The sequence below is a fragment of the Ranitomeya variabilis genome, chromosome 4, assembly GCF_051348905.1.
Source record: "Ranitomeya variabilis isolate aRanVar5 chromosome 4, aRanVar5.hap1, whole genome shotgun sequence".
Taxonomy (NCBI): Eukaryota; Metazoa; Chordata; class Amphibia; order Anura; family Dendrobatidae; genus Ranitomeya; species Ranitomeya variabilis.
In genome coordinates, this window is record NC_135235.1 from 752,949,681 (window position 1) to 752,975,389 (window position 25,709).

General features: G+C 57.9%; 1 protein-coding gene across 2 annotated transcripts in view; it reads left to right on the plus strand.

The window, feature by feature from the left end:
- Window positions 1-213: 213 nt before the first annotated feature.
- SPAG9 (sperm associated antigen 9) overlaps window positions 214-25,709 on the plus strand; it is a 60,506-nt gene continuing 35,010 nt past the window's right edge. The window contains exons 1-2 of one of the 2 annotated variants that reach the window (XM_077254760.1): window positions 214-652; window positions 23,559-23,679. In XM_077254760.1, the coding sequence (XP_077110875.1) occupies window positions 344-652; window positions 23,559-23,679 (430 nt within the window). In that variant the 5' untranslated portion in view covers window positions 214-343. The remainder of the gene's footprint in view (window positions 653-23,558; window positions 23,680-25,709) is intronic. The other variant, XM_077254761.1, reaches the window with a different exon arrangement.

Here is a 25,709-nt window from a genome sequence, read left to right on the forward strand (position 1 = left end):
AAAGAGAGGAGAGGAAGAAAGAGAGGATAAAAAAGAGGAGAGGGGAAGAGAGGATAAAAGAGGGGAGAGGGGAATGAAGGAGGAGGAGAGCGGGGAGCTCCGCGGACCAAGAGCACAGGAGGGAAGAACAGCAGCGCACTGAGCTCTCAGCTCCGGGAAGGAGGAGCTCGGCCAGAGTGGGCGGAGTAACGGGTGGGGAGGTGTCAAGGAAGAAGGCGGGGCACGTGTGGAGCTGACAGTGGGCGGTGCTACCCATGGCTCCGCCCCGCGCTGACGTCAGGCTGCTCCTAGCGGTGGCGGCGGCGGTGTCGGCTCCGGCCCGGGCAGCAGTCAGGCCGCGGACATGGAGCTGGAGGAGGGCGGCCTGGTGTACCAGGAGGAGGCGGGCGGCGCGGCGGGGGCCGTCATGTCGGATCGGGTGTCCGGCCTCGCCGCCTCCATCTACCGGGAGCTGGAGCGGCTGATCGGCCGCTATGAGGAGGACGCGGTGAAGCAGCTGATGCCGCTGGTGGTGGCCGTGCTGGAGAACCTGGAAGCCGTGTGCGCCGAGAACCAGGAGCATGAGGTGGAGCTGGAGCTGCTGCGGGAGGACAACGAGCAACTGCTCACCCAGTACGAGCGGGAGAAGGCGCTGAGGAAGCACGCGGAGGAGGTGAGGGGCCGGGGAGGTGAGGGGCCGGGGAGGTGAGGGGCCGGAGAGGTGACCACCAGTGCTGCCCCTACAGAGAGGAGACCCCCGGTGCTGCCCCCCCGGAGAGGAGACCCCCGGTGCTGCCCCCCCGGAGAGGAGACCCCCGGTGCTGCCCCCCCGGAGAGGAGACCCCCGGTGCTGCCCCCCCGGAGAGGAGACCCCCGGTGCTGCCCCCCCGGAGAGGAGACCCCCGGTGCTGCCCCCCCGGAGAGGAGACCCCCGGTGCTGCCCCCCCGGAGAGGAGACCCCCGGTGCTGCCCCCCCGGAGAGGAGACCCCCGGTGCTGCCCCCCCGGAGAGGAGACCCCCGGTGCTGCCCCCCCGGAGAGGAGACCCCCGGTGCTGCCCCCCCGGAGAGGAGACCCCCGGTGCTGCCCCCCCGGAGAGGAGACCCCCGGTGCTGCCCCCCCGGAGAGGAGACCCCCGGTGCTGCCCCCCCGGAGAGGAGACCCCCGGTGCTGCCCCCCCGGAGAGGAGACCCCCGGTGCTGCCCCCCCGGAGAGGAGACCCCCGGTGCTGCCCCCCCGGAGAGGAGACCCCCGGTGCTGCCCCCCCGGAGAGGAGACCCCCGGTGCTGCCCCCCCGGAGAGGAGACCCCCGGTGCTGCCCCCCCGGAGAGGAGACCCCCGGTGCTGCCCCCCCGGAGAGGAGACCCCCGGTGCTGCCCCCCCGGAGAGGAGACCCCCGGTGCTGCCCCCCCGGAGAGGAGACCCCCGGTGCTGCCCCCCCGGAGAGGAGACCCCCGGTGCTGCCCCCCCGGAGAGGAGACCCCCGGTGCTGCCCCCCCGGAGAGGAGACCCCCGGTGCTGCCCCCCCGGAGAGGAGACCCCCGGTGCTGCCCCCCCGGAGAGGAGACCCCCGGTGCTGCCCCCCCGGAGAGGAGACCCCCGGTGCTGCCCCCCCGGAGAGGAGACCCCCGGTGCTGCCCCCCCGGAGAGGAGACCCCCGGTGCTGCCCCCCCGGAGAGGAGACCCCCGGTGCTGCCCCCCCGGAGAGGAGACCCCCGGTGCTGCCCCCCCGGAGAGGAGACCCCCGGTGCTGCCCCCCCGGAGAGGAGACCCCCGGTGCTGCCCCCCCGGAGAGGAGACCCCCGGTGCTGCCCCCCCGGAGAGGAGACCCCCGGTGCTGCCCCCCCGGAGAGGAGACCCCCGGTGCTGCCCCCCCGGAGAGGAGACCCCCGGTGCTGCCCCCCCGGAGAGGAGACCCCCGGTGCTGCCCCCCCGGAGAGGAGACCCCCGGTGCTGCCCCCCCGGAGAGGAGACCCCCGGTGCTGCCCCCCCGGAGAGGAGACCCCCGGTGCTGCCCCCCCGGAGAGGAGACCCCCGGTGCTGCCCCCCCGGAGAGGAGACCCCCGGTGCTGCCCCCCCGGAGAGGAGACCCCCGGTGCTGCCCCCCCGGAGAGGAGACCCCCGGTGCTGCCCCCCCGGAGAGGAGACCCCCGGTGCTGCCCCCCCGGAGAGGAGACCCCCGGTGCTGCCCCCCCGGAGAGGAGACCCCCGGTGCTGCCCCCCCGGAGAGGAGACCCCCGGTGCTGCCCCCCCGGAGAGGAGACCCCCGGTGCTGCCCCCCCGGAGAGGAGACCCCCGGTGCTGCCCCCCCGGAGAGGAGACCCCCGGTGCTGCCCCCCCGGAGAGGAGACCCCCGGTGCTGCCCCCCCGGAGAGGAGACCCCCGGTGCTGCCCCCCCGGAGAGGAGACCCCCGGTGCTGCCCCCCCGGAGAGGAGACCCCCGGTGCTGCCCCCCCGGAGAGGAGACCCCCGGTGCTGCCCCCCCGGAGAGGAGACCCCCGGTGCTGCCCCCCCGGAGAGGAGACCCCCGGTGCTGCCCCCCCGGAGAGGAGACCCCCGGTGCTGCCCCCCCGGAGAGGAGACCCCCGGTGCTGCCCCCCCGGAGAGGAGACCCCCGGTGCTGCCCCCCCGGAGAGGAGACCCCCGGTGCTGCCCCCCCGGAGAGGAGACCCCCGGTGCTGCCCCCCCGGAGAGGAGACCCCCGGTGCTGCCCCCCCGGAGAGGAGACCCCCGGTGCTGCCCCCCCGGAGAGGAGACCCCCGGTGCTGCCCCCCCGGAGAGGAGACCCCCGGTGCTGCCCCCCCGGAGAGGAGACCCCCGGTGCTGCCCCCCCGGAGAGGAGACCCCCGGTGCTGCCCCCCCGGAGAGGAGACCCCCGGTGCTGCCCCCCCGGAGAGGAGACCCCCGGTGCTGCCCCCCCGGAGAGGAGACCCCCGGTGCTGCCCCCCCGGAGAGGAGACCCCCGGTGCTGCCCCCCCGGAGAGGAGACCCCCGGTGCTGCCCCCCCGGAGAGGAGACCCCCGGTGCTGCCCCCCCGGAGAGGAGACCCCCGGTGCTGCCCCCCCGGAGAGGAGACCCCCGGTGCTGCCCCCCCGGAGAGGAGACCCCCGGTGCTGCCCCCCCGGAGAGGAGACCCCCGGTGCTGCCCCCCCGGAGAGGAGACCCCCGGTGCTGCCCCCCCGGAGAGGAGACCCCCGGTGCTGCCCCCCCGGAGAGGAGACCCCCGGTGCTGCCCCCCCGGAGAGGAGACCCCCGGTGCTGCCCCCCCGGAGAGGAGACCCCCGGTGCTGCCCCCCCGGAGAGGAGACCCCCGGTGCTGCCCCCCCGGAGAGGAGACCCCCGGTGCTGCCCCCCCGGAGAGGAGACCCCCGGTGCTGCCCCCCCGGAGAGGAGACCCCCGGTGCTGCCCCCCCGGAGAGGAGACCCCCGGTGCTGCCCCCCCGGAGAGGAGACCCCCGGTGCTGCCCCCCCGGAGAGGAGACCCCCGGTGCTGCCCCCCCGGAGAGGAGACCCCCGGTGCTGCCCCCCCGGAGAGGAGACCCCCGGTGCTGCCCCCCCGGAGAGGAGACCCCCGGTGCTGCCCCCCCGGAGAGGAGACCCCCGGTGCTGCCCCCCCGGAGAGGAGACCCCCGGTGCTGCCCCCCCGGAGAGGAGACCCCCGGTGCTGCCCCCCCGGAGAGGAGACCCCCGGTGCTGCCCCCCCGGAGAGGAGACCCCCGGTGCTGCCCCCCCGGAGAGGAGACCCCCGGTGCTGCCCCCCCGGAGAGGAGACCCCCGGTGCTGCCCCCCCGGAGAGGAGACCCCCGGTGCTGCCCCCCCGGAGAGGAGACCCCCGGTGCTGCCCCCCCGGAGAGGAGACCCCCGGTGCTGCCCCCCCGGAGAGGAGACCCCCGGTGCTGCCCCCCCGGAGAGGAGACCCCCGGTGCTGCCCCCCCGGAGAGGAGACCCCCGGTGCTGCCCCCCCGGAGAGGAGACCCCCGGTGCTGCCCCCCCGGAGAGGAGACCCCCGGTGCTGCCCCCCCGGAGAGGAGACCCCCGGTGCTGCCCCCCCGGAGAGGAGACCCCCGGTGCTGCCCCCCCGGAGAGGAGACCCCCGGTGCTGCCCCCCCGGAGAGGAGACCCCCGGTGCTGCCCCCCCGGAGAGGAGACCCCCGGTGCTGCCCCCCCGGAGAGGAGACCCCCGGTGCTGCCCCCCCGGAGAGGAGACCCCCGGTGCTGCCCCCCCGGAGAGGAGACCCCCGGTGCTGCCCCCCCGGAGAGGAGACCCCCGGTGCTGCCCCCCCGGAGAGGAGACCCCCGGTGCTGCCCCCCCGGAGAGGAGACCCCCGGTGCTGCCCCCCCGGAGAGGAGACCCCCGGTGCTGCCCCCCCGGAGAGGAGACCCCCGGTGCTGCCCCCCCGGAGAGGAGACCCCCGGTGCTGCCCCCCCGGAGAGGAGACCCCCGGTGCTGCCCCCCCGGAGAGGAGACCCCCGGTGCTGCCCCCCCGGAGAGGAGACCCCCGGTGCTGCCCCCCCGGAGAGGAGACCCCCGGTGCTGCCCCCCCGGAGAGGAGACCCCCGGTGCTGCCCCCCCGGAGAGGAGACCCCCGGTGCTGCCCCCCCGGAGAGGAGACCCCCGGTGCTGCCCCCCCGGAGAGGAGACCCCCGGTGCTGCCCCCCCGGAGAGGAGACCCCCGGTGCTGCCCCCCCGGAGAGGAGACCCCCGGTGCTGCCCCCCCGGAGAGGAGACCCCCGGTGCTGCCCCCCCGGAGAGGAGACCCCCGGTGCTGCCCCCCCGGAGAGGAGACCCCCGGTGCTGCCCCCCCGGAGAGGAGACCCCCGGTGCTGCCCCCCCGGAGAGGAGACCCCCGGTGCTGCCCCCCCGGAGAGGAGACCCCCGGTGCTGCCCCCCCGGAGAGGAGACCCCCGGTGCTGCCCCCCCGGAGAGGAGACCCCCGGTGCTGCCCCCCCGGAGAGGAGACCCCCGGTGCTGCCCCCCCGGAGAGGAGACCCCCGGTGCTGCCCCCCCGGAGAGGAGACCCCCGGTGCTGCCCCCCCGGAGAGGAGACCCCCGGTGCTGCCCCCCCGGAGAGGAGACCCCCGGTGCTGCCCCCCCGGAGAGGAGACCCCCGGTGCTGCCCCCCCGGAGAGGAGACCCCCGGTGCTGCCCCCCCGGAGAGGAGACCCCCGGTGCTGCCCCCCCGGAGAGGAGACCCCCGGTGCTGCCCCCCCGGAGAGGAGACCCCCGGTGCTGCCCCCCCGGAGAGGAGACCCCCGGTGCTGCCCCCCCGGAGAGGAGACCCCCGGTGCTGCCCCCCCGGAGAGGAGACCCCCGGTGCTGCCCCCCCGGAGAGGAGACCCCCGGTGCTGCCCCCCCGGAGAGGAGACCCCCGGTGCTGCCCCCCCGGAGAGGAGACCCCCGGTGCTGCCCCCCCGGAGAGGAGACCCCCGGTGCTGCCCCCCCGGAGAGGAGACCCCCGGTGCTGCCCCCCCGGAGAGGAGACCCCCGGTGCTGCCCCCCCGGAGAGGAGACCCCCGGTGCTGCCCCCCCGGAGAGGAGACCCCCGGTGCTGCCCCCCCGGAGAGGAGACCCCCGGTGCTGCCCCCCCGGAGAGGAGACCCCCGGTGCTGCCCCCCCGGAGAGGAGACCCCCGGTGCTGCCCCCCCGGAGAGGAGACCCCCGGTGCTGCCCCCCCGGAGAGGAGACCCCCGGTGCTGCCCCCCCGGAGAGGAGACCCCCGGTGCTGCCCCCCCGGAGAGGAGACCCCCGGTGCTGCCCCCCCGGAGAGGAGACCCCCGGTGCTGCCCCCCCGGAGAGGAGACCCCCGGTGCTGCCCCCCCGGAGAGGAGACCCCCGGTGCTGCCCCCCCGGAGAGGAGACCCCCGGTGCTGCCCCCCCGGAGAGGAGACCCCCGGTGCTGCCCCCCCGGAGAGGAGACCCCCGGTGCTGCCCCCCCGGAGAGGAGACCCCCGGTGCTGCCCCCCCGGAGAGGAGACCCCCGGTGCTGCCCCCCCGGAGAGGAGACCCCCGGTGCTGCCCCCCCGGAGAGGAGACCCCCGGTGCTGCCCCCCCGGAGAGGAGACCCCCGGTGCTGCCCCCCCGGAGAGGAGACCCCCGGTGCTGCCCCCCCGGAGAGGAGACCCCCGGTGCTGCCCCCCCGGAGAGGAGACCCCCGGTGCTGCCCCCCCGGAGAGGAGACCCCCGGTGCTGCCCCCCCGGAGAGGAGACCCCCGGTGCTGCCCCCCCGGAGAGGAGACCCCCGGTGCTGCCCCCCCGGAGAGGAGACCCCCGGTGCTGCCCCCCCGGAGAGGAGACCCCCGGTGCTGCCCCCCCGGAGAGGAGACCCCCGGTGCTGCCCCCCCGGAGAGGAGACCCCCGGTGCTGCCCCCCCGGAGAGGAGACCCCCGGTGCTGCCCCCCCGGAGAGGAGACCCCCGGTGCTGCCCCCCCGGAGAGGAGACCCCCGGTGCTGCCCCCCCGGAGAGGAGACCCCCGGTGCTGCCCCCCCGGAGAGGAGACCCCCGGTGCTGCCCCCCCGGAGAGGAGACCCCCGGTGCTGCCCCCCCGGAGAGGAGACCCCCGGTGCTGCCCCCCCGGAGAGGAGACCCCCGGTGCTGCCCCCCCGGAGAGGAGACCCCCGGTGCTGCCCCCCCGGAGAGGAGACCCCCGGTGCTGCCCCCCCGGAGAGGAGACCCCCGGTGCTGCCCCCCCGGAGAGGAGACCCCCGGTGCTGCCCCCCCGGAGAGGAGACCCCCGGTGCTGCCCCCCCGGAGAGGAGACCCCCGGTGCTGCCCCCCCGGAGAGGAGACCCCCGGTGCTGCCCCCCCGGAGAGGAGACCCCCGGTGCTGCCCCCCCGGAGAGGAGACCCCCGGTGCTGCCCCCCCCCCGGAGAGGAGACCCCCGGTGCTGCCCCCCCCCCGGAGAGGAGACCCCCGGTGCTGCCCCCCCCCCGGAGAGGAGACCCCCGGTGCTGCCCCCCCCCCGGAGAGGAGACCCCCGGTGCTGCCCCCCCCCCGGAGAGGAGACCCCCGGTGCTGCCCCCCCCCCGGAGAGGAGACCCCCGGTGCTGCCCCCCCCCCGGAGAGGAGACCCCCGGTGCTGCCCCCCCCCCGGAGAGGAGACCCCCGGTGCTGCCCCCCCCCCGGAGAGGAGACCCCCGGTGCTGCCCCCCCCCCGGAGAGGAGACCCCCGGTGCTGCCCCCCCCCCGGAGAGGAGACCCCCGGTGCTGCCCCCCCCCCGGAGAGGAGACCCCCGGTGCTGCCCCCCCCCCGGAGAGGAGACCCCCGGTGCTGCCCCCCCCCCGGAGAGGAGACCCCCGGTGCTGCCCCCCCCCCGGAGAGGAGACCCCCGGTGCTGCCCCCCCCCCGGAGAGGAGACCCCCGGTGCTGCCCCCCCCCCGGAGAGGAGACCCCCGGTGCTGCCCCCCCCCCGGAGAGGAGACCCCCGGTGCTGCCCCCCCCCCGGAGAGGAGACCCCCGGTGCTGCCCCCCCCCCGGAGAGGAGACCCCCGGTGCTGCCCCCCCCCCGGAGAGGAGACCCCCGGTGCTGCCCCCCCCCCGGAGAGGAGACCCCCGGTGCTGCCCCCCCCCCGGAGAGGAGACCCCCGGTGCTGCCCCCCCCCCGGAGAGGAGACCCCCGGTGCTGCCCCCCCCCCGGAGAGGAGACCCCCGGTGCTGCCCCCCCCCCGGAGAGGAGACCCCCGGTGCTGCCCCCCCCCCGGAGAGGAGACCCCCGGTGCTGCCCCTCCGGAGAGGGGACCCCCGGTGCTGCCCCTCCGGAGAGGAGACCCCCGGTGCTGCCCCTCCGGAGAGGAGACCCCCGGTGCTGCCCCTCCGGAGAGGGGACCCCCGGTGCTGCCCCTCCGGAGAGGAGACCCCCGGTGCTGCCCCTCCGGAGAGGAGACCCCCGGTGCTGCCCCTCCGGAGAGGAGACCCCCGGTGCTGCCCCTCCGGAGAGGAGACCCCCGGTGCTGCCCCTCCGGAGAGGAGACCCCCGGTGCTGCCCCCCCGGAGAGGAGACCCCCGGTGCTGCCCCCCCGGAGAGGAGACCCCCGGTGCTGCCCCCCCGGAGAGGAGACCCCCGGTGCTGCCCCCCCGGAGAGGAGACCCCCGGTGCTGCCCCTCCGGAGAGGGGACCCCCGGTGCTGCCCCTCCAATACTGCAGCAGTGTGTGACACCCGGGGCCCCGCGCTCCTCACTGCTCCCCCAGTACAGGCCGGAGGAGGTGCGGAGGACGGAGTTGGGGGCTTTATCTTCCCAGACGGGGGCACCACGAGAATGGGTCACATCCAGCCCCGCACCCGTTACCTCACCGGCCCCCCAGGCCTGATGCCCCCGTGTACACGGAGGGGTCACCTCTGATAATGCCAGTGCCCCCCATAGCTATGTGCCCCCCAGTATACTGCCGTATCCGCCACTATACAGCTCCACATCCCCTGTCACTGTCTGCACCCCTGAAATAGTCAGTATAAGTACCCCGGACCCCCAAATCATGCCGCACAGCCAGTACAAGACCACCCAACCTGTGCTCAGTGTGTCGTCCTGTCGTGGTACAAGCCCCTCATAGCCCCATGTGCCCCCCGAGCCTGTCATGTAACGAGCTTGTGCCCCCCAACGTCATGGGTCCCCCTGTGATAATGACACTGCTGCTGCCACTCACTGGAGGGGGCTCTGCACTTACTGGGGTCCTCCATTATAGGGGGACAGGTGCACTTACTGGGGTCCTCCATTATCGGGGGACAGGTGCACTTACTGGGGTCCTCCATTATTGGGGGGCAGGTGCACTTAGTGGGGTCCTCCATTATTGGGGACAGGTGCACTTACTGGGGGCCTCCATTATTGGGGGACAGGTGCACTTACTGGGGTCCTCCATTATTGGGGACAGGTGCACTTACTGGGGTCCTCCATTATTGGGGGACAGGTGCACTTACTGGGGTCCTCCATTATTGGGGGACAGGTGCACTTACTGGGGTCCTCCATTATTGGGGGACAGGTGCACTTACTGGGGGCCTCCATTATTGGGGGACAGGTGCACTTACTGGGGTCCTCCATTATTGGGGGACAGGTGCACTTACTGGGGTCCTCCATTATTGGGGACAGGTGCACTTACTGGGGGCCTCCATTATTGGGGGACAGGTGCACTTACTGGGGTCCTCCATTATTGGGGGACAGGTGCACTTACTGGGGTCCTCCATTATTGGGGACAGGTGCACTTACTGGGGTCCTCCATTATTGGGGGACAGGTGCACTTACTGGGGTCCTCCATTATTGGGGACAGGTGCACTTACTGGGGTCCTCCATTATTGGGGGACAGGTGCACTTACTGGGGTCCTCCATTATTGGGGACAGGTGCACTTACTGGGGTCCTCCATTATTGGGGACAGGTGCACTTGCTGGGGGACAGGTCCACGTAGTGGGGTCCTCCATTATCGGGGGGATAGGTGCACTTAGTGGGGTCCTCCATTATTGGGGGGCAGGTGCACTTAGTGGGGTCCTCCATTATTGGGGGCAGGTGCACTTAGTGGGGTCCTCCATTATTGGGGGACACGTGCACTTAGTGGGGTCCTCCATTTTTGGGGGACACGTGCTCTTAGTGGGGTCCTCCATTATTGGGGGGCAGGTGCACTTAGTGGGGTCCTCCATTATTGGGGGCAGGTGCACTTAGTGGGGTCCTCCATTATTGGGGGACACGTGCACTTAGTGGGGTCCTCCATTTTTGGGGGACACGTGCACTTAGTGGGGTCCTCCATTATTGGGGGGCAGGTGCACTTACTGGCATCCTCCGTTATTGGGGTTCAGGTGCACTTACTGGGGTCCTCCATTTTTGGGGGGCAGGTGACCTTACTGGGGTCCTCCATTATTGGGGGCAGGTGACCTTACTGGGGGCCTCCATTATTGGGGGGCAGGTGCACTTACTGGCGTCCTCCATTATTGGGGGCAGGTGACCTTACTGGGGTCCTCCATTTTTGGGGGGCAGGTGACCTTACTGGGGTCCTCCATTATTGGGGGCAGGTGACCTTACTGGGGTCCTCCATTATTGGGGGCAGGTGACCTTACTGGGGTCCTCCATTATTGGGGGACAGGTGCACTTACTGGGGTCCTCCATTATTGGGGGACAGGTGCACTTACTGGGGTCCTCCATTATTGGGGGGCAGGTGCACTTACTGGCGTCCTCCATTATTGGGGGGCTGGTGCATCTCGTGGTCCTGGTGTATTGTGGCAGGCCGGAGGGCCCTCTTGGGACGTTTTTGTGGCCCCTGTTGATTCCGCTCTGAGGTCCATGTTGTCGCTTGTGTTGGGGGCTTTCTTCTCGGGACCCTCGCTCAGTAGTTTGGGCACATGAGCCGCTTTCATCCTCTGTGCTGCTGTGGTGACAAGAACGTTGGGCTGACTCCATATAAGCAGTAATATGGCCGCACAGTGGGGGAGGGTAAGGGGCGACTTATGGGAGCACACTGGGCGCAGACCACCTTATCTAGTAGAGGATCAGTACAGGAAGCACAACCCCCATCATCCCATCCTTCCTAAGGAAATCCCAGCAGCCGCACATTCCAGGCTCATCACAAGACTGTTCAGAGGAATGGCTGATAACAGGGAGCAATAGAGCGCACAGTAAATTGGGGCAGGGATGAGCAAGGAAAGTGGGGATGGGGACGATGAGATGGGATTGGCCACATGATGCCCCCTATATCCAGCAGCTCTGGAAGGAGCCCCCCAGAACCCCAACCTAAGGTGGGCAAGCTCCTAATGAGTCGCACGGGTCAGGGTGGGCTCATGCTGCACTTCAGGGGCTGAGGGTTTGTTACATTGTGTCTCCGGGGCCCAATACATAGTAACCGTTCAGGACAGAGGCCTTCACCTCCCAGCATCGTCTGGGCTGGATACAATGTAACAAACCCTCAGCTGTGACAAGGCTTCCAGCACAGTGTAGTTTTCAGCAGCGATCTGCTGGAGCGTGTCGGAACCTTGCTGAAGATGACGATTTCTAGCAATAAGTCTGTACCGGCCCTTTAATTAGCACTTGCTGTGCAATTATTCTGCCTTTTTCCTGTGACTCATGTGGGATCTGTCACCTCGCTGACCCGTCACCCCAACTCCACCCGAGGCCTCTCCCCACCGCTCCAGCTCTGCGCTGTGATCTGCCAGAGCCGCGTCCTGCACGGGACTCCTGATGTGGCACTGACGCCGTCACAGCTGCAGATCAGAGAGGGGCAGCAGTTCTACAAAGTCCTGTGCTGTCCACATATAGGAATATTCAGCAGGATTCTCTGCATAGTATCATACTAAGGAAGAGGCTGATAAGTCTTACAGCAAGGAACGGGTCCCCCCCCCCCCTGTGTGGGTCATACAGCCAATCATCTGCCCAGGTCATCTGTACTATACTCCAGAGCTGCACTCACTATTCTGCTGGTGTAGTCACTGTGTACATACATTACATTACTGATCCTCAGTTACATCCTGTATTATACTCCAGAGCTGCACTCACTATTCTGCTGGTGCAGTCACTGTGTACATACATTACATTACTGATCCTCAGTTACCTCCTGTATTATACTCCAGAGCTGCACTCACTATTCTGCTGGTGCAGTCACTGTGTACATACATTACTGATCCTGAGTAACATCCTGTATTATACTCCAGAGCTGCACTCACTATTCTGCTGGTGCAGTCACTGTGTACATACATTACTGATCCTGAGTAACATCCTGTATTATACTCCAGAGCTGCACTCACTATTCTGCTGGTGCAGTCACTGTGTACATACATTACTGATCCTGAGTAACATCCTGTATTATACTCCAGAGCTGCACTCACTATTCTGCTGGTGCAGTCACTGTGTACATACATTACATTACTGATCCTGAGTTACATCCTGTATTATACTCCAGAGCTGCGCTCACTATTCTGCTGGTGCAGTCACTGTGTACATACATTACTGATCCTGAGTAACATCCTGTATTATACTCCAGAGCTGCACTCACTATTCTGCTGGTGCAGTCACTGTGTACATACATTACATTACTGATCCTGAGTTACATCCTGTATTATACTCCAGAGCTGCGCTCACTATTCTGCTGGTGCAGTCACTGTGTACATACATTACTGATCCTGAGTAACATCCTGTATTATACTCCAGAGCTGCACTCACTATTCTGCTGGTGCAGTCACTGTGTATATACATTACATTACTGATCCTGAGTTACCTCCTGTATTATACTCCAGAGCTGCACTCACTATTCTGCTGGTGCAGTCACTGTGTACATACATTACATTACTGATCCTGAGTTACATCCTGTATTATACTCCAGAGCTGCACTCACTATTCTGCTGGTGCAGTCACTGTGTATATACATTACATTACTGATCCTGAGTTACATCCTGTATTATACCCCAGAGCTGCACTCACTATTTTGCTGGTGCAGTCACTGTGTACATACATTACTGATCCTGAGTTACATCCTGTATTATACCCCAGAGCTGCACTCGCTATTCTGCTGGTGCAGTCACTGTGTACATACATTACATTACTGATCATGAGTTACATCCTGTATTATACTCCAGAGCTGCACTCACTATTTTGCTGGTGCAGTCACTGTGTACATACATTACATTACTGATCCTGAGTTACATCCTGTATTATACTCCAGAGCTGCACTCACTATTTTGCTGGTGCAGTCACTGTGTACATACATTACTGATCCTGAGTTACATCCTGTATTATACCCCAGAGCTGCGCTCACTATTCTGCAGGTGCAGTCACTGTGTACATACATTACATTACTGATCCTGAGTTACATCCTGTATTATACCCCAGAGCTGTACTCCATATTCTGCTGGTGCAGTCACTGTGTACATACATTACATTACTGATCCTGAGTTACCTCCTGTATTATACCCCAGAGCTGCACTCACTATTCTGCTGGTGCAGTCACTGTGTACATACATTACTAATCCTGAGTTACATCCTGTATTATACTCCAGAGCTGCACTCACTATTCTGCTGGTGCAGTCACTGTGTACATACATTACATTACTGATCCTGAGTTACCTCCTGTATTATACTCCAGAGCTGCACTCACTATTCTGCTGGTGCAGTCACTGTGTACATACATTACATTACTGATCCTGAGTTACATCCTACATTATACCCCAGAGCTGTACTCCATATTCTGCTGGTGCAGTCACTGTGTACATACATTACATTACTGATCCTGAGTTACCTCCTGTATTATACCCCAGAGCTGCACTCACTATTCTGCTGGTGCAGTCACTGTGTACATACATTACTGATCCTGAGTTACATCCTGTATTATACTCCAGAGCTGCACTCACTATTCTGCTGGTGCAGTCACAGTGTACATACATTACATTACTGATCCTGAGTTACATCCTGTATTATACTCCAGAGCAGCACTCACTATTCTGCTGGTGCAGTCACTGTGTACATACATTACATTACTGATCCTGAGTTACATCTTGTATTATACTCCAGAGCAGCACTCACTATTCTGCTGGTGCAGTCACTGTGTACATACATTACATTACTGATCCTGAGTTACATCCTGTATTATACTCCAGAGCAGCACTCACTATTCTGCTGGTGCAGTCACTGTGTACATACATTACATTACTGATCCTGAGTTACATCTTGTATTATACTCCAGAGCTGCACTCAGTATTCTGCTGGTGCAGTCACTGTGTACATACATTACATTACTGATCCTGAGTTACCTCCTGTATTATACTCCAGAGCTGCACTCACTATTCTGCTGGTGCGGTCACTGTGTACATACATTACATTACTGATCCTGAGTTACCTCCTGTATTATACTCCAGAGCTGCACTCACTATTCTGCTGGTGCAGTCACTGTGTACATACATTACATTACTGATCCTGAGTTACCTCCTGTATTATACTCCAGAGCTGCACTCACTATTCTGCTGGTGCAGTCACTGTGTACATACATTACATTACTGATCCTGAGTTACATCCTGCATTATACCCCAGAGCTGTACTCAATATTCTGCTGGTGCAGTCACTGTGTACATACATTACATTACTGATCCTGATTTACTTCCTGTATTATACCCCAGAGCTGCACTCACTATTCTGCTGGTGCAGTCACTGTGTACATATATTACATTACTGATCCTGAGTTACATCCTGTATTATACTCCAGAGCTGCACTCACTATTCTGCTGGTGCAGTCACTGTGTACATACATTACTGATCCTGAGTTGCATCCTGTATTATACCCCAGAGCTGCACTCACTATTCTGCTGGTGCAGTCACTGTGTACATACATTACTGATCCTGAGTTACATCCTGTATTATACCCCAGAGCTGCACTCACTATTCTGCTGGTACAGTCACTGTGCACATACATTACTGATCCTGAGTTACCTCCTGTATTATACTCCAGAGCTGCACTCACTATTCTGCTGGTGCAGTCACTGTGTACATACATTACATTACTGATCCTGAGTTACATCCTGTATTATACTCCAGAGCTGCACTCACTATTCTGCTGGTGCAGTCACTGTGTACATACATTACTGATCCTGAGTTACATCCTGTATTATACTCCAGAGCTGCATTCACTATTCTGCTGGTACAGTCACTGTGTACATACATTACATTACTGATCCTGAGTTACATCCTGTATTATACCCCAGAGCTGCACTCACTATTCTGCTGGTGCAGTCACTGTGTACATACATTACTGATCCTGAGTTACATCCTGTATTATACTCCAGAGCTGCACTCACTATTCTGCTGGTACAGTCACTGTGTACATACATTACATTACTGATCCTGAGTTACATCCTGTATTATACCCCAGAGCTGCACTCACTATTCTGCTGGTGCAGTCACTGTGTACATACATTACATTACTGATCCTGAGTTACATCCTGTATTATACCCCAGAGCTGCACTCACTATTCTGCTGGTGCAATCACTGTGTACATACATTACTGATCCTGAGATACATCCTGTATTATACTCCAGAGCTGCACTCACTATTCTGCTGGTGCAGTCACTGTGTACATACATTACATTACTGATCCTGAGTTACCTCCTGTATTATACTCCAGAGCTGCACTCACTATTCTGCTGGTGCAGTCACTGTGTACATACATTACTGATCCTGAGTTACATCCTGTATTATACTCCAGAGCTGCACTCACTATTCTGCTGGTGCAGTCACTGTGTACATACATTACATTACTGATCCTGAGTTACATCCTGTATTATTCCCCAGAGCTGCACTCACTATTCTGCTGGTGCAGTCACTGTGTACATACATTACATTACTGATCCTGAGTTACATCCTGTATTATACTCCAGAGCTGCACTCACTATTCTGCTGGTGCAGTCACTGTGTACATACATTACATTACTGATCCTGAGTTACATCCTGTATTATACCCCAGAGCTGCACTCACTATTCTGCTGGTGCAGTCACTGTGTACATACATTACATTACTGATCCTAAGTTGCATCCTGTATTATACCCCAGAGCTGCACTCACTATTCTGCTGGTGCAGTCACTGTGTACATACATTACATTACTGATCCTGAGTTACATCCTGTATTATACTCCAGAGCTGCACTCACTATTCTGCTGGTGCAGTCACTGTGTACATACATTACATTACTGATCCTGAGTTACATCCTGTATTATACCCCAGAGCTGCACTCACTATTCTGCTGGTGCAGTCACTGTGTACATACATTACTGATCCTCAGTTACATCCTGTATTATACTCCAGAGCTGCACTCACTATTCTGCTGGTGCAGTCACTGTGTACATACATTACATTACTGATCCTGAGTTACATCCTGTATTATTCCCCAGAGCTGCACTCACTATTCTGCTGGTGCAGTCACTGTGTACATACATTACATTACTGATCCTGAGTTACATCCTGTATTATACTCCAGAGCTGCACTCACTATTCTGCTGGTGCAGTCACTGTGTACATACATTACTGATCCTGAGTTACATCCTGTATTATACCCCAGAGCTGCACTCACTATTCTGCTGGTGCAGTCACTGTGTACATACATTACATTACTGATCCTAAGTTACATCCTGTATTATACCCCAGAGCTGCACTCACTATTCTGCTGGTGCAGTCGCTGTGTACATACATTACATTACTGATCCTGAGTTACATCCTGTATTATACCCCAGAGCTGCACTCACTATTCTTCTGGTGCAGTCACTGTGTACATACATTACTGATCCTGAGTTACATCCTGTATTATACTCCAGAGCTGCACTCACTATTCTGCTGGTGCAGTCACTGTGTACATACATTACTGATCCTGAGTTACATCCTGTATTATACTCCAGAGCTGCACTCACTATTCTGCTGGTGCAGTCACTGTGTACATACATTACTGATCCTGAGTTACATCCTGTATTATACCCCAGAGCTGCACTCACTATTCTGCTGGTGCAGTCACTGTGTACATACATTACTGATCCTGAGTTACATCCTGTATTATACCCCAGAGCTGCACTCACTATTCTGCTGGTGCAGTCACTGTGCACATACATTACTGATCCTGAGTTACCTCCTGTATTATACTCCAGAGCTGCACTCACTATTCTGCTGGTGCAGTCACTGTGTACATACATTACATTACTGATCCTGAGTTACATCCTGTATTATACCCCAGAGCTGCACTCACTATTCTGCTGGTGCAGTCACTGTGTACATACATTACATTACTGATCCTGAGTTACATCCTATATTATACCCCAGAGCTGCACTCACTATTCTGCTGGTGCAGTCACTGTGTACATACATTACATTACTGATCCTGAGTTACATCCTGTATTATACCCCAGAGCTGCACTCACTATTCTGCTGGTGCAGTCACTGTGTACATACATTACATTACTGATCCTGAGTTACATCCTGTATTATACTCCAGAGCTGCACACACTATTCTGCTGGTGCAGTCACTGTGTACATACATTACATTACAGATCCTGGGTTACATCCTGTATTATACCCCAGAGCTGCACTCACTATTCTGCTGGTGCAGTCACTGTGTACATACATTACATTACTGATCCTGAGTTACATCCTGTATTATACCCCAGAGCTGCATTCACTATTCTGCTGGTACAGTCACTGTGTACATACATTACATTACTGATCCTGAGTTACATCCTGTATTATACCCCAGAGCTGCACTCACTATTCTGCTGGTGCAGTCACTGTGTACATACATTACATTACTGATCCTGAGTTACATCCTGTATTATACTCCAGAGCTGCACTCACTATTCTGCTGGTGCAGTCACTGTGTACATACATTACTGATCCTGAGTTACATCCTGTATTATACTCCAGAGCTGCATTCACTATTCTGCTGGTACAGTCACTGTGTACATACATTACATTACTGATCCTGAGTTACATCCTGTATTATACCCCAGAGCTGCACTCACTATTCTGCTGGTGCAGTCACTGTGTACATACATTACATTACTGATCCTGAGTTACATCCTGTATTATACTCCAGAGCTGCACTCACTATTCTGCTGGTGCAGTCACTGTGTATATACATTACTGATCCTGAGTTACCTCCTGTATTATACCCCAGAGCTGCACTCACTATTCTGCTGGTGCAGTCACTGTGTACATACATTACTGATCCTGAGTTACATCCTGTATTATACTCCAGAGCTGCATTCACTATTCTGCTGGTACAGTCACTGTGTACATACATTACATTACTGATCCTGAGTTACATCCTGTATTATACCCCAGAGCTGCACTCACTATTCTGCTGGTGCAGTCACTGTGTACATACATTACTGATCCTGAGTTACATCCTGTATTATACTCCAGAGCTGCACTCACTATTCTGCTGGTACAGTCACTGTGTACATACATTACATTACTGATCCTGAGATACATCCTGTATTATACTCCAGAGCTGCACTCACTATTCTGCTGGTGCAGTCACTGTGTACATACATTACATTACTGATCCTGAGTTACATCCTGTATTATACCCCAGAGCTGCACTCACTATTCTGCTGGTGCAGTCACTGTGTACATACATTACATTACTGATCCTGAGTTACCTCCTGTATTATACTCCAGAGCTGCACTCACTATTCTGCTGGTGCAGTCACTGTGTACATACATTACATTACTGATCCTGAGTTACCTCCTGTATTATACTCCAGAGCTGCACTCACTATTCTGCTGGTGCAGTCACTGTGTACATACATTACTGATCCTGAGTTACCTCCTGTATTATACTCCAGAGCTGCACTCACTATTCTGCTGGTGCAGTCACTGTGTACATACATTACATTACTGATCCTGAGTTACATCCTGTATTATACTCCAGAGCTGCACTCACTATTCTGCTGGTGCAGTCACTGTGTACATACATTACATTACTGATCCTGAGTTACATCCTGTATTATACTCCAGAGCTGCACTCACTATTCTGCTGGTGCAGTCACTGTGTACATACATTACTGATCCTGAGTTACATCCTGTATTATACTCCAGAGCTGCATTCACTATTCTGCTGGTACAGTCACTGTGTACATACATTACATTACTGATCCTGAGTTACATCCTGTATTATACCCCAGAGCTGCACTCACTATTCTGCTGGTGCAGTCACTGTGTACATACATTACATTACTGATCCTGAGTTACATCCTGTATTATACTCCAGAGCTGCACTCACTATTCTGCTGGTGCAGTCACTGTGTATATACATTACTGATCCTGAGTTACCTCCTGTATTATACCCCAGAGCTGCACTCACTATTCTGCTGGTGCAGTCACTGTGTACATACATTACTGATCCTGAGTTACATCCTGTATTATACTCCAGAGCTGCATTCACTATTCTGCTGGTACAGTCACTGTGTACATACATTACATTACTGATCCTGAGTTACATCCTGTATTATACCCCAGAGCTGCACTCACTATTCTGCTGGTGCAGTCACTGTGTACATACATTACTGATCCTGAGTTACCTCCTGTATTATACTCCAGAGCTGCACTCACTATTCTGCTGGTGCAGTCACTGTGTACATACATTACTGATCCTGAGTTACATCCTGTATTATACTCCAGAGCTGCACTCACTATTCTGCTGGTGCAGTCACTGTGTACATACATTACATTACTGATCCTGAGTTACATCCTGTATTATACCCCAGAGCTGCACTCACTATTCTGCTGGTGCAGTCACTGTGTACATACATTACATTACTGATCCTGAGTTACCTCCTGTATTATACTCCAGAGCTGCACTCACTATTCTGCTGGTGCAGTCACTGTGTACATACATTACATTACTGATCCTGAGTTACCTCCTGTATTATACTCCAGAGCTGCACTCACTATTCTGCTGGTGCAGTCACTGTGTACATACATTACTGATCCTGAGTTACATCCTGTATTATACTCCAGAGCTGCACTCACTATTCTGCTGGTGCAGTCACTGTGTACATACATTACATTACTGATCCTGAGTTACATCCTGTATTATTCCCCAGAGCTGCACTCACTATTCTGCTGGTGCAGTCACTGTGTACATACATTACATTACTGATCCTGAGTTACATCCTGTATTATACCCCAGAGCTGCACTCACTATTCTGCTGGTGCAGTCACTGTGTACATACATTACATTACTGATCCTAAGTTACATCCTGTATTATACCCCAGAGCTGCACTCACTATTCTGCTGGTGCAGTCACTGTGTACATACATTACATTGCTGATCATGAGTTACATCCTGTATTATACTCCAGAGCTGCACTCACTATTCTGCTGGTGCAGTCACTGTGTACATACATTACATTACTGATCCTGAGTTACATCCTGTATTATACCCCAGAGCTGCACTCACTATTCTGCTGGTGCAGTCACTGTGTACATACATTACTGATCCTCAGTTACATCCTGTATTATACTCCAGAGCTGCACTCACTATTCTGCTGGTGCAGTCACTGTGTACATACATTACATTACTGATCCTGAGTTACATCCTGTATTATTCCCCAGAGCTGCACTCACTATTCTGCTGGTGCAGTCACTGTGTACATACATTACATTACTGATCCTGAGTTACATCCTGTATTATACTCCAGAGCTGCACTCACTATTCTGCTGGTGCAGTCACTGTGTACATACATTACTGATCCTGAGTTACATCCTGTATTATACCCTAGAGCTGCACTCACTATTCTGCTGGTGCAGTCGCTGTGTACATACATTACATTACTGATCCTAAGTTACATCCTGTATTATACCCCAGAGCTGCACTCACTATTCTGCTGGTGCAGTCGCTGTGTACATACATTACATTACTGATCCTGAGTTACATCCTGTATTATACCCCAGAGCTGCACTCACTATTCTTCTGGTGCAGTCACTGTGTACATACATTACTGATCCTGAGTTACATCCTGTATTATACTCCAGAGCTGCACTCACTATTCTGCTGGTGCAGTCAATGTGTACATACATTACTGATCCTGAGTTACATCCTGTATTATACCCCAGAGCTGCACTCACTATTCTCTTGGTGCAGTCACTGTGTACATACATTACTGATCCTGAGTTACATCCTGTATTATACTCCAGAGCTGCACTCACTATTCTGCTGGTGCAGTCACTGTGTACATACATTACTGATCCTGAGTTACATCCTGTATTATACCCCAGAGCTGCACTCACTATTCTGCTGGTGCAGTCACTGTGTACATACATTACTGATCCTGAGTTACATCCTGTATTATACTCCAGAGCTGCACTCAGTATTCTGCTGGTGCTGTCACTGTGTACATACATTACATTACTGATCCTGAGTTACCTCCTGTATTATACTCCAGAGCTGCACTCACTATTCTGCTGGTGCAGTCACTGTGTACATACATTACATTACTGATCCTGAGTTACATCCTGTATTATACTCCAGAGCTGCACTCACTATTCTGCTGGTGCAGTCACTGTGTACATACATTACATTACTGATCCTGAGTTACATCCTGTATTATACCCCAGAGCTGCACTCACTATTCTGCTGGTGCAGTCACTGTGTACACACATTACATTACTGATCCTGAGTTACATCCTGTATTATACTCCAGAGCTGCACTCACTATTCTGCTGGTGCAGTCAATGTGTACATACATTACATTACTGATCCTGAGTTACATCCTGTATTATACTCCAGAGCTGCACTCACTATTCTGCTGGTGCAGTCACTGTGTACATACATTACATTACTGATCCTGAGTTACATCCTGTATTATACCCCAGAGCTGCACTCACTATTCTGCTGGTGCAGTCACTGTGTACACACATTACATTACTGATCCTGAGTTACATCCTGTATTATACTCCAGAGCTGCACTCACTATTCTGCTGGTGCAGTCAATGTGTACATACATTACTGATCCTGACTTACATCCTGTATTATACTCCAGAGCTGCACTCACTAGTGTTGGTAGCCTGCCTGTACCTCATGTGTTGGCCATTAATCACAATCTGTTGTCCTTATTTCGCCTCTTGGAGTTTCTGCTGTTAACCCTTCCCCGTCTGGAGCCTGCGGGTTAACCCTTCCCCGGCTGGAGCTTGCACTGTTAACCCCGTCCTCGGCTGGGGCCTGCGCTGTTTTTCCCTCAGACCTCCCTCCTTCCTACCGTTGAACGTCCCCATCATCTTCTGTCCTCCAAGGTGGGGGAACCTCGGCCTTGACCCATCATGTCTTCAGTGGTGGTAGGAGGGGTCCGCTGCTGTCAGAGACCACCCATTCTGTGAGATCAAAAGATCAGGCACAGCGACATCCAACATGCCCGACCCTTCTCTACCCGGGCGACCACAGAGAGGAGGGGGTGAGGACAAATTGAGGAGTTCCATATGACAACCCTTCCTGTCCACCGGTCCGGAATCTGTGATACCTGTCGGAGTGAAGGATCTTCCACCTCCGCAGCTTTACTATTCGCCTTGTGTTAATAATAGAGATGAACTGTTTTCTGTCTACAGCTCCTATGCAGAGCGGTGTGTGTCCATGGTTACAGACTGCAGTCACGTTACCCGAGCCCCAGGATAGCTCCATGGAGACGCATAGGACTGCAGAGGAGCTGTGGACACAAACTGGAGTTCTGCAAACACCATTGAATATACGTAATAACTATGCGAAAGTCTTCATCCCCCTGTATGTGACAGAGCGCACCAGTAGTGATCACAAACACTGTCAGCTGCCTGGGGAGGGGCTGCTGGGAGGGTCCCGCTTCCTGCTGTCATCTCCGCACTGTGCACAGCTCCCTGTCCCCCTTCCCTGCCAGTGGATGTCTCATGCTGCCGTCACTTGGTCATGGGCCGGGGGTGACGACCACATGGGACGCTTCCGCAGTCCAGGAAATCCCCACTTCAGGACTGAGGGGAGACTGGGGTGGGGGTTGGGACAGAGTGGAGTTTGGAGTGGGAGGTCTTGTGTGTCTGCATCGCTGTCTCGTGTTTGGCGGTCCATCTGCGTCGGTGTCCGGCGGTACGTCTGTGTCACGTGTCCGGTGGGCTGCTTGCGCTTAATAATCTGTACATATCGACGCTCTAGGATTGCACTTTTTCCCATTCTTCTACCCCAGAGTGACGATGGAGCCACTCACCTGTGCACCGACAGTCTCTCTTGTGTGCCGGCCGTCTCTCCTGTGCGTTTGCGGTCTCCTGTGCGCCGACGGTCTCTTCTTAGCGCCTTCGGTCATGGAGCCGGCCCTTCAGGTTCTCGGTGTGCCGTGTTTTCGGTGCCAGAACATTTTGTAGTTTATTTGGCCCTGGTGACAGCGACAGATTTGCTGCTGGGATAATACTGGACTCCTGGTGAAGTGAGGGGCGCAGCGGTGTGGGCCCGGGGGGCCGGCCAGGAATTTTCGCTCTGTCAGTTCCTATCACAATGGGTGGGATGACTGGCTCTGGGACTGCTGGTCTGGGACTTTCTAGAGCCCCGTGCAGGGGTCAGCGCAGGTTCATTGTGAGCAGTGACCCCCCGACCCCTGTGAGGGGCACCATACAAATAATTGACATTGCACTTCATATAATGCAATCACCCAGAGCTGCAATCAGAGTTCTGCTGCGATTCTGTTGGCTCTCAGGAGCTGTCACCTTCCGGTTCACAGCGTTGTGAGATGTTGGGTCATATTAACAAGCAGTAAAATACAGAAATAACATCACCCACAAGTTCTATGATTCCAGTAGATGGATTACCCAGTCATGTGACCGAGGGCGGATTGTGGGCCGCAAGGGCCGACAACGTGACAGTCAGAAGGCCTGTGCCTTGTGATGTGAACGCACGAGGTTCTGTGCAGAAGGGGCGAAGTTTGGAAGTTTCTGAGCCCAATATGGGGCTGAAGGGGTTAACCGATGCAGGAAATGACTGTGTATGGTCAGGAGCGTTATGCCCCCTAGTGGACAATCTGTATATGACACAGTTAACCCTGTGACACCCGCAGGGCTGCTCATTTAGGGGTGCAGGGGTTAATTATGATTTAATCGTCTTCTTTAACGAGTTTTCTTCTTTTCCTTCTCTGTAGAAATTCATCGAGTTTGAGGATTTGCAGGAGCAGGACAAGAAGGATCTGCAGCTCCGGGTGGAGTTATTGGAATCGCAAACCAGACAGCTGGAGCTGAAGGCGAAGAACTATGCGGATCAGAGTAAGAGCTACTATACGGGGCCATAACATTACTACCACCTGAGGCTCCACATTCCTCCACAGGTGTCCTGCGGTACGTGGTACGGCAGCAGGAGGTTCTGTGCACCCACCATTATGCCATGATGGGGCGCTGTGCAGTGTTGCTACGTGTCACCTCCACATCATACCAATTTGGGGTACAGTAGCTCTTCGATAGACTCGGACCAGACACCTTCCCTCTCAAGGCTCGCCGTGTGCCAGGAGTGCCCCTCCCCTATACCAGGCGCACCCCACAAGGTCTGCCATATACCAGACGCACCTTGCAAGACCTGCCTTGTATCAGGAGCACCTAATGAGGCTCGCCGTGTGCCAGGAGCACCCCTCCCCTATAACTGGAGCACATTGCAAGGCCTGCCGTGTACCAGGAGCACCCCTCCCCTATAACTGGAGCACATTGCAAGGCCCACCGTGTACTAGGAGCAGCTCTCCCCTATAACTGGAGCACATTGCAAGGCCTGCTGTGTGCCAGGAGCACCCCTCCCCTATAACTGGAGCACATTGCAAGGCCTGCCGTGTGCCAGGAGCACCCCTCCCCTATAACTGGAGCACATTGCAAGGCCTGCCGTGTGCCAGGAGCACCCCTCCCCTATAACTGGAGCACATTGCAAGGCCTGCCGTGTACCAGGAGCACCCCTCCCCTATAACTGGAGCACATTGCAAGGCCTGCCGTTTACCAAGGGCACTTCTCCCCTATAACGAGCACTTTGCAAGGCCTGCCGTGTGCCAGGAGCACCCCTCCCCTATAACTGGAGCACATTGCAAGGCCTGCCGTGTACCAGGAGCACCCCTCCCCTATAACGAGCTCATTGCAAGGCCCACCGTGTACCAGGAGCAGCTCTCCCCTATAACTGGAGCACCCCCCCCCCCTATAACTGGAGCTCATTGCAAGGCCCACCGTGTACCAGGAGCACCTCTCCCCTATAACTGGAGCACATTGCAAGGCCTGCTGTGTACCAGGAGTACCCCTCTCCTATAACTGGAGCACATTGCAAGGCCCACCGTGTACCAGGAGCACCTCTCCCCTATAACTGGAGCACATTGCAAGGCCTGCCGTGTACCAGGAGCACCCCTCTCCTATAACTGGAGCACATTGCAAGGCTTGCCGTGTATCAGGAGCACCCCTCCCCTATAACTGGAGCACATTGCAAGGCCCACCGTGTACCAGGAGCAGCTCTCCCCTGTAACTGGAGCACATTGCAAGGCCTGCTGTGTACCAGGAGCACCCCTCCCCTATAACGAGCACATTGCAAGGCCCACCGTGTACCAGGAGCAGCTCTCCCCTGTAACTGGAGCACATTGCAAGGCCCACCGTTTACCAGGAGCACCCATCCCCTATAATTGGAGCTCATTGCAAGGCCCACCGTGTACCAGCAGCACCTCTCCCCTATAACTGGAGCACATTGCAAGGCCTGCCGTGTACCAGGAGCACCCCTCCCCTATAACTGGAGCTCATTGCAAGGCCCACCGTGTACCAGGAGCAGCTCTCACCTATAACGAGCACATTGCAAGGCCTGCCGTGTACCAGGAGCACCTCTCCCCTATAACTGGAGCTCATTGCAAGGCCCACCGTGTACCAGGAGCAGCTCTCCCCTGTAACAAGCACATTGCAAGGCCCACCGTGTACCAGGAGCACCCCTCCCCTATAACTGGAGCTCATTGCAAGGCCCACTGTGTACCAGGAGCACCTCTCTCCTATAACTGGAGCACATTCCAAGGCCTGCCGTGTACCAGGAGCACCCTTCCCCTATACCTGGAGCACATTGTAAGGCCTGCCGTGTACCAGGAGCACCTCTTCCCTATAACTGGAGCACATTGCAAGGCCCACCGTGTACCAGGAGCACCCCTTCCCTATAACCGGAGCACATTGCAAGGCCCACTGTGTACCAGGAGCAACTGTCTCCTATAACTGGAGCACATTGCAAGGCCTGCCGTGTACCAGGAGCACCTCTTCCCTATAACTGGAGCACATTGCAAGGCCTGCCGTGTACCAGG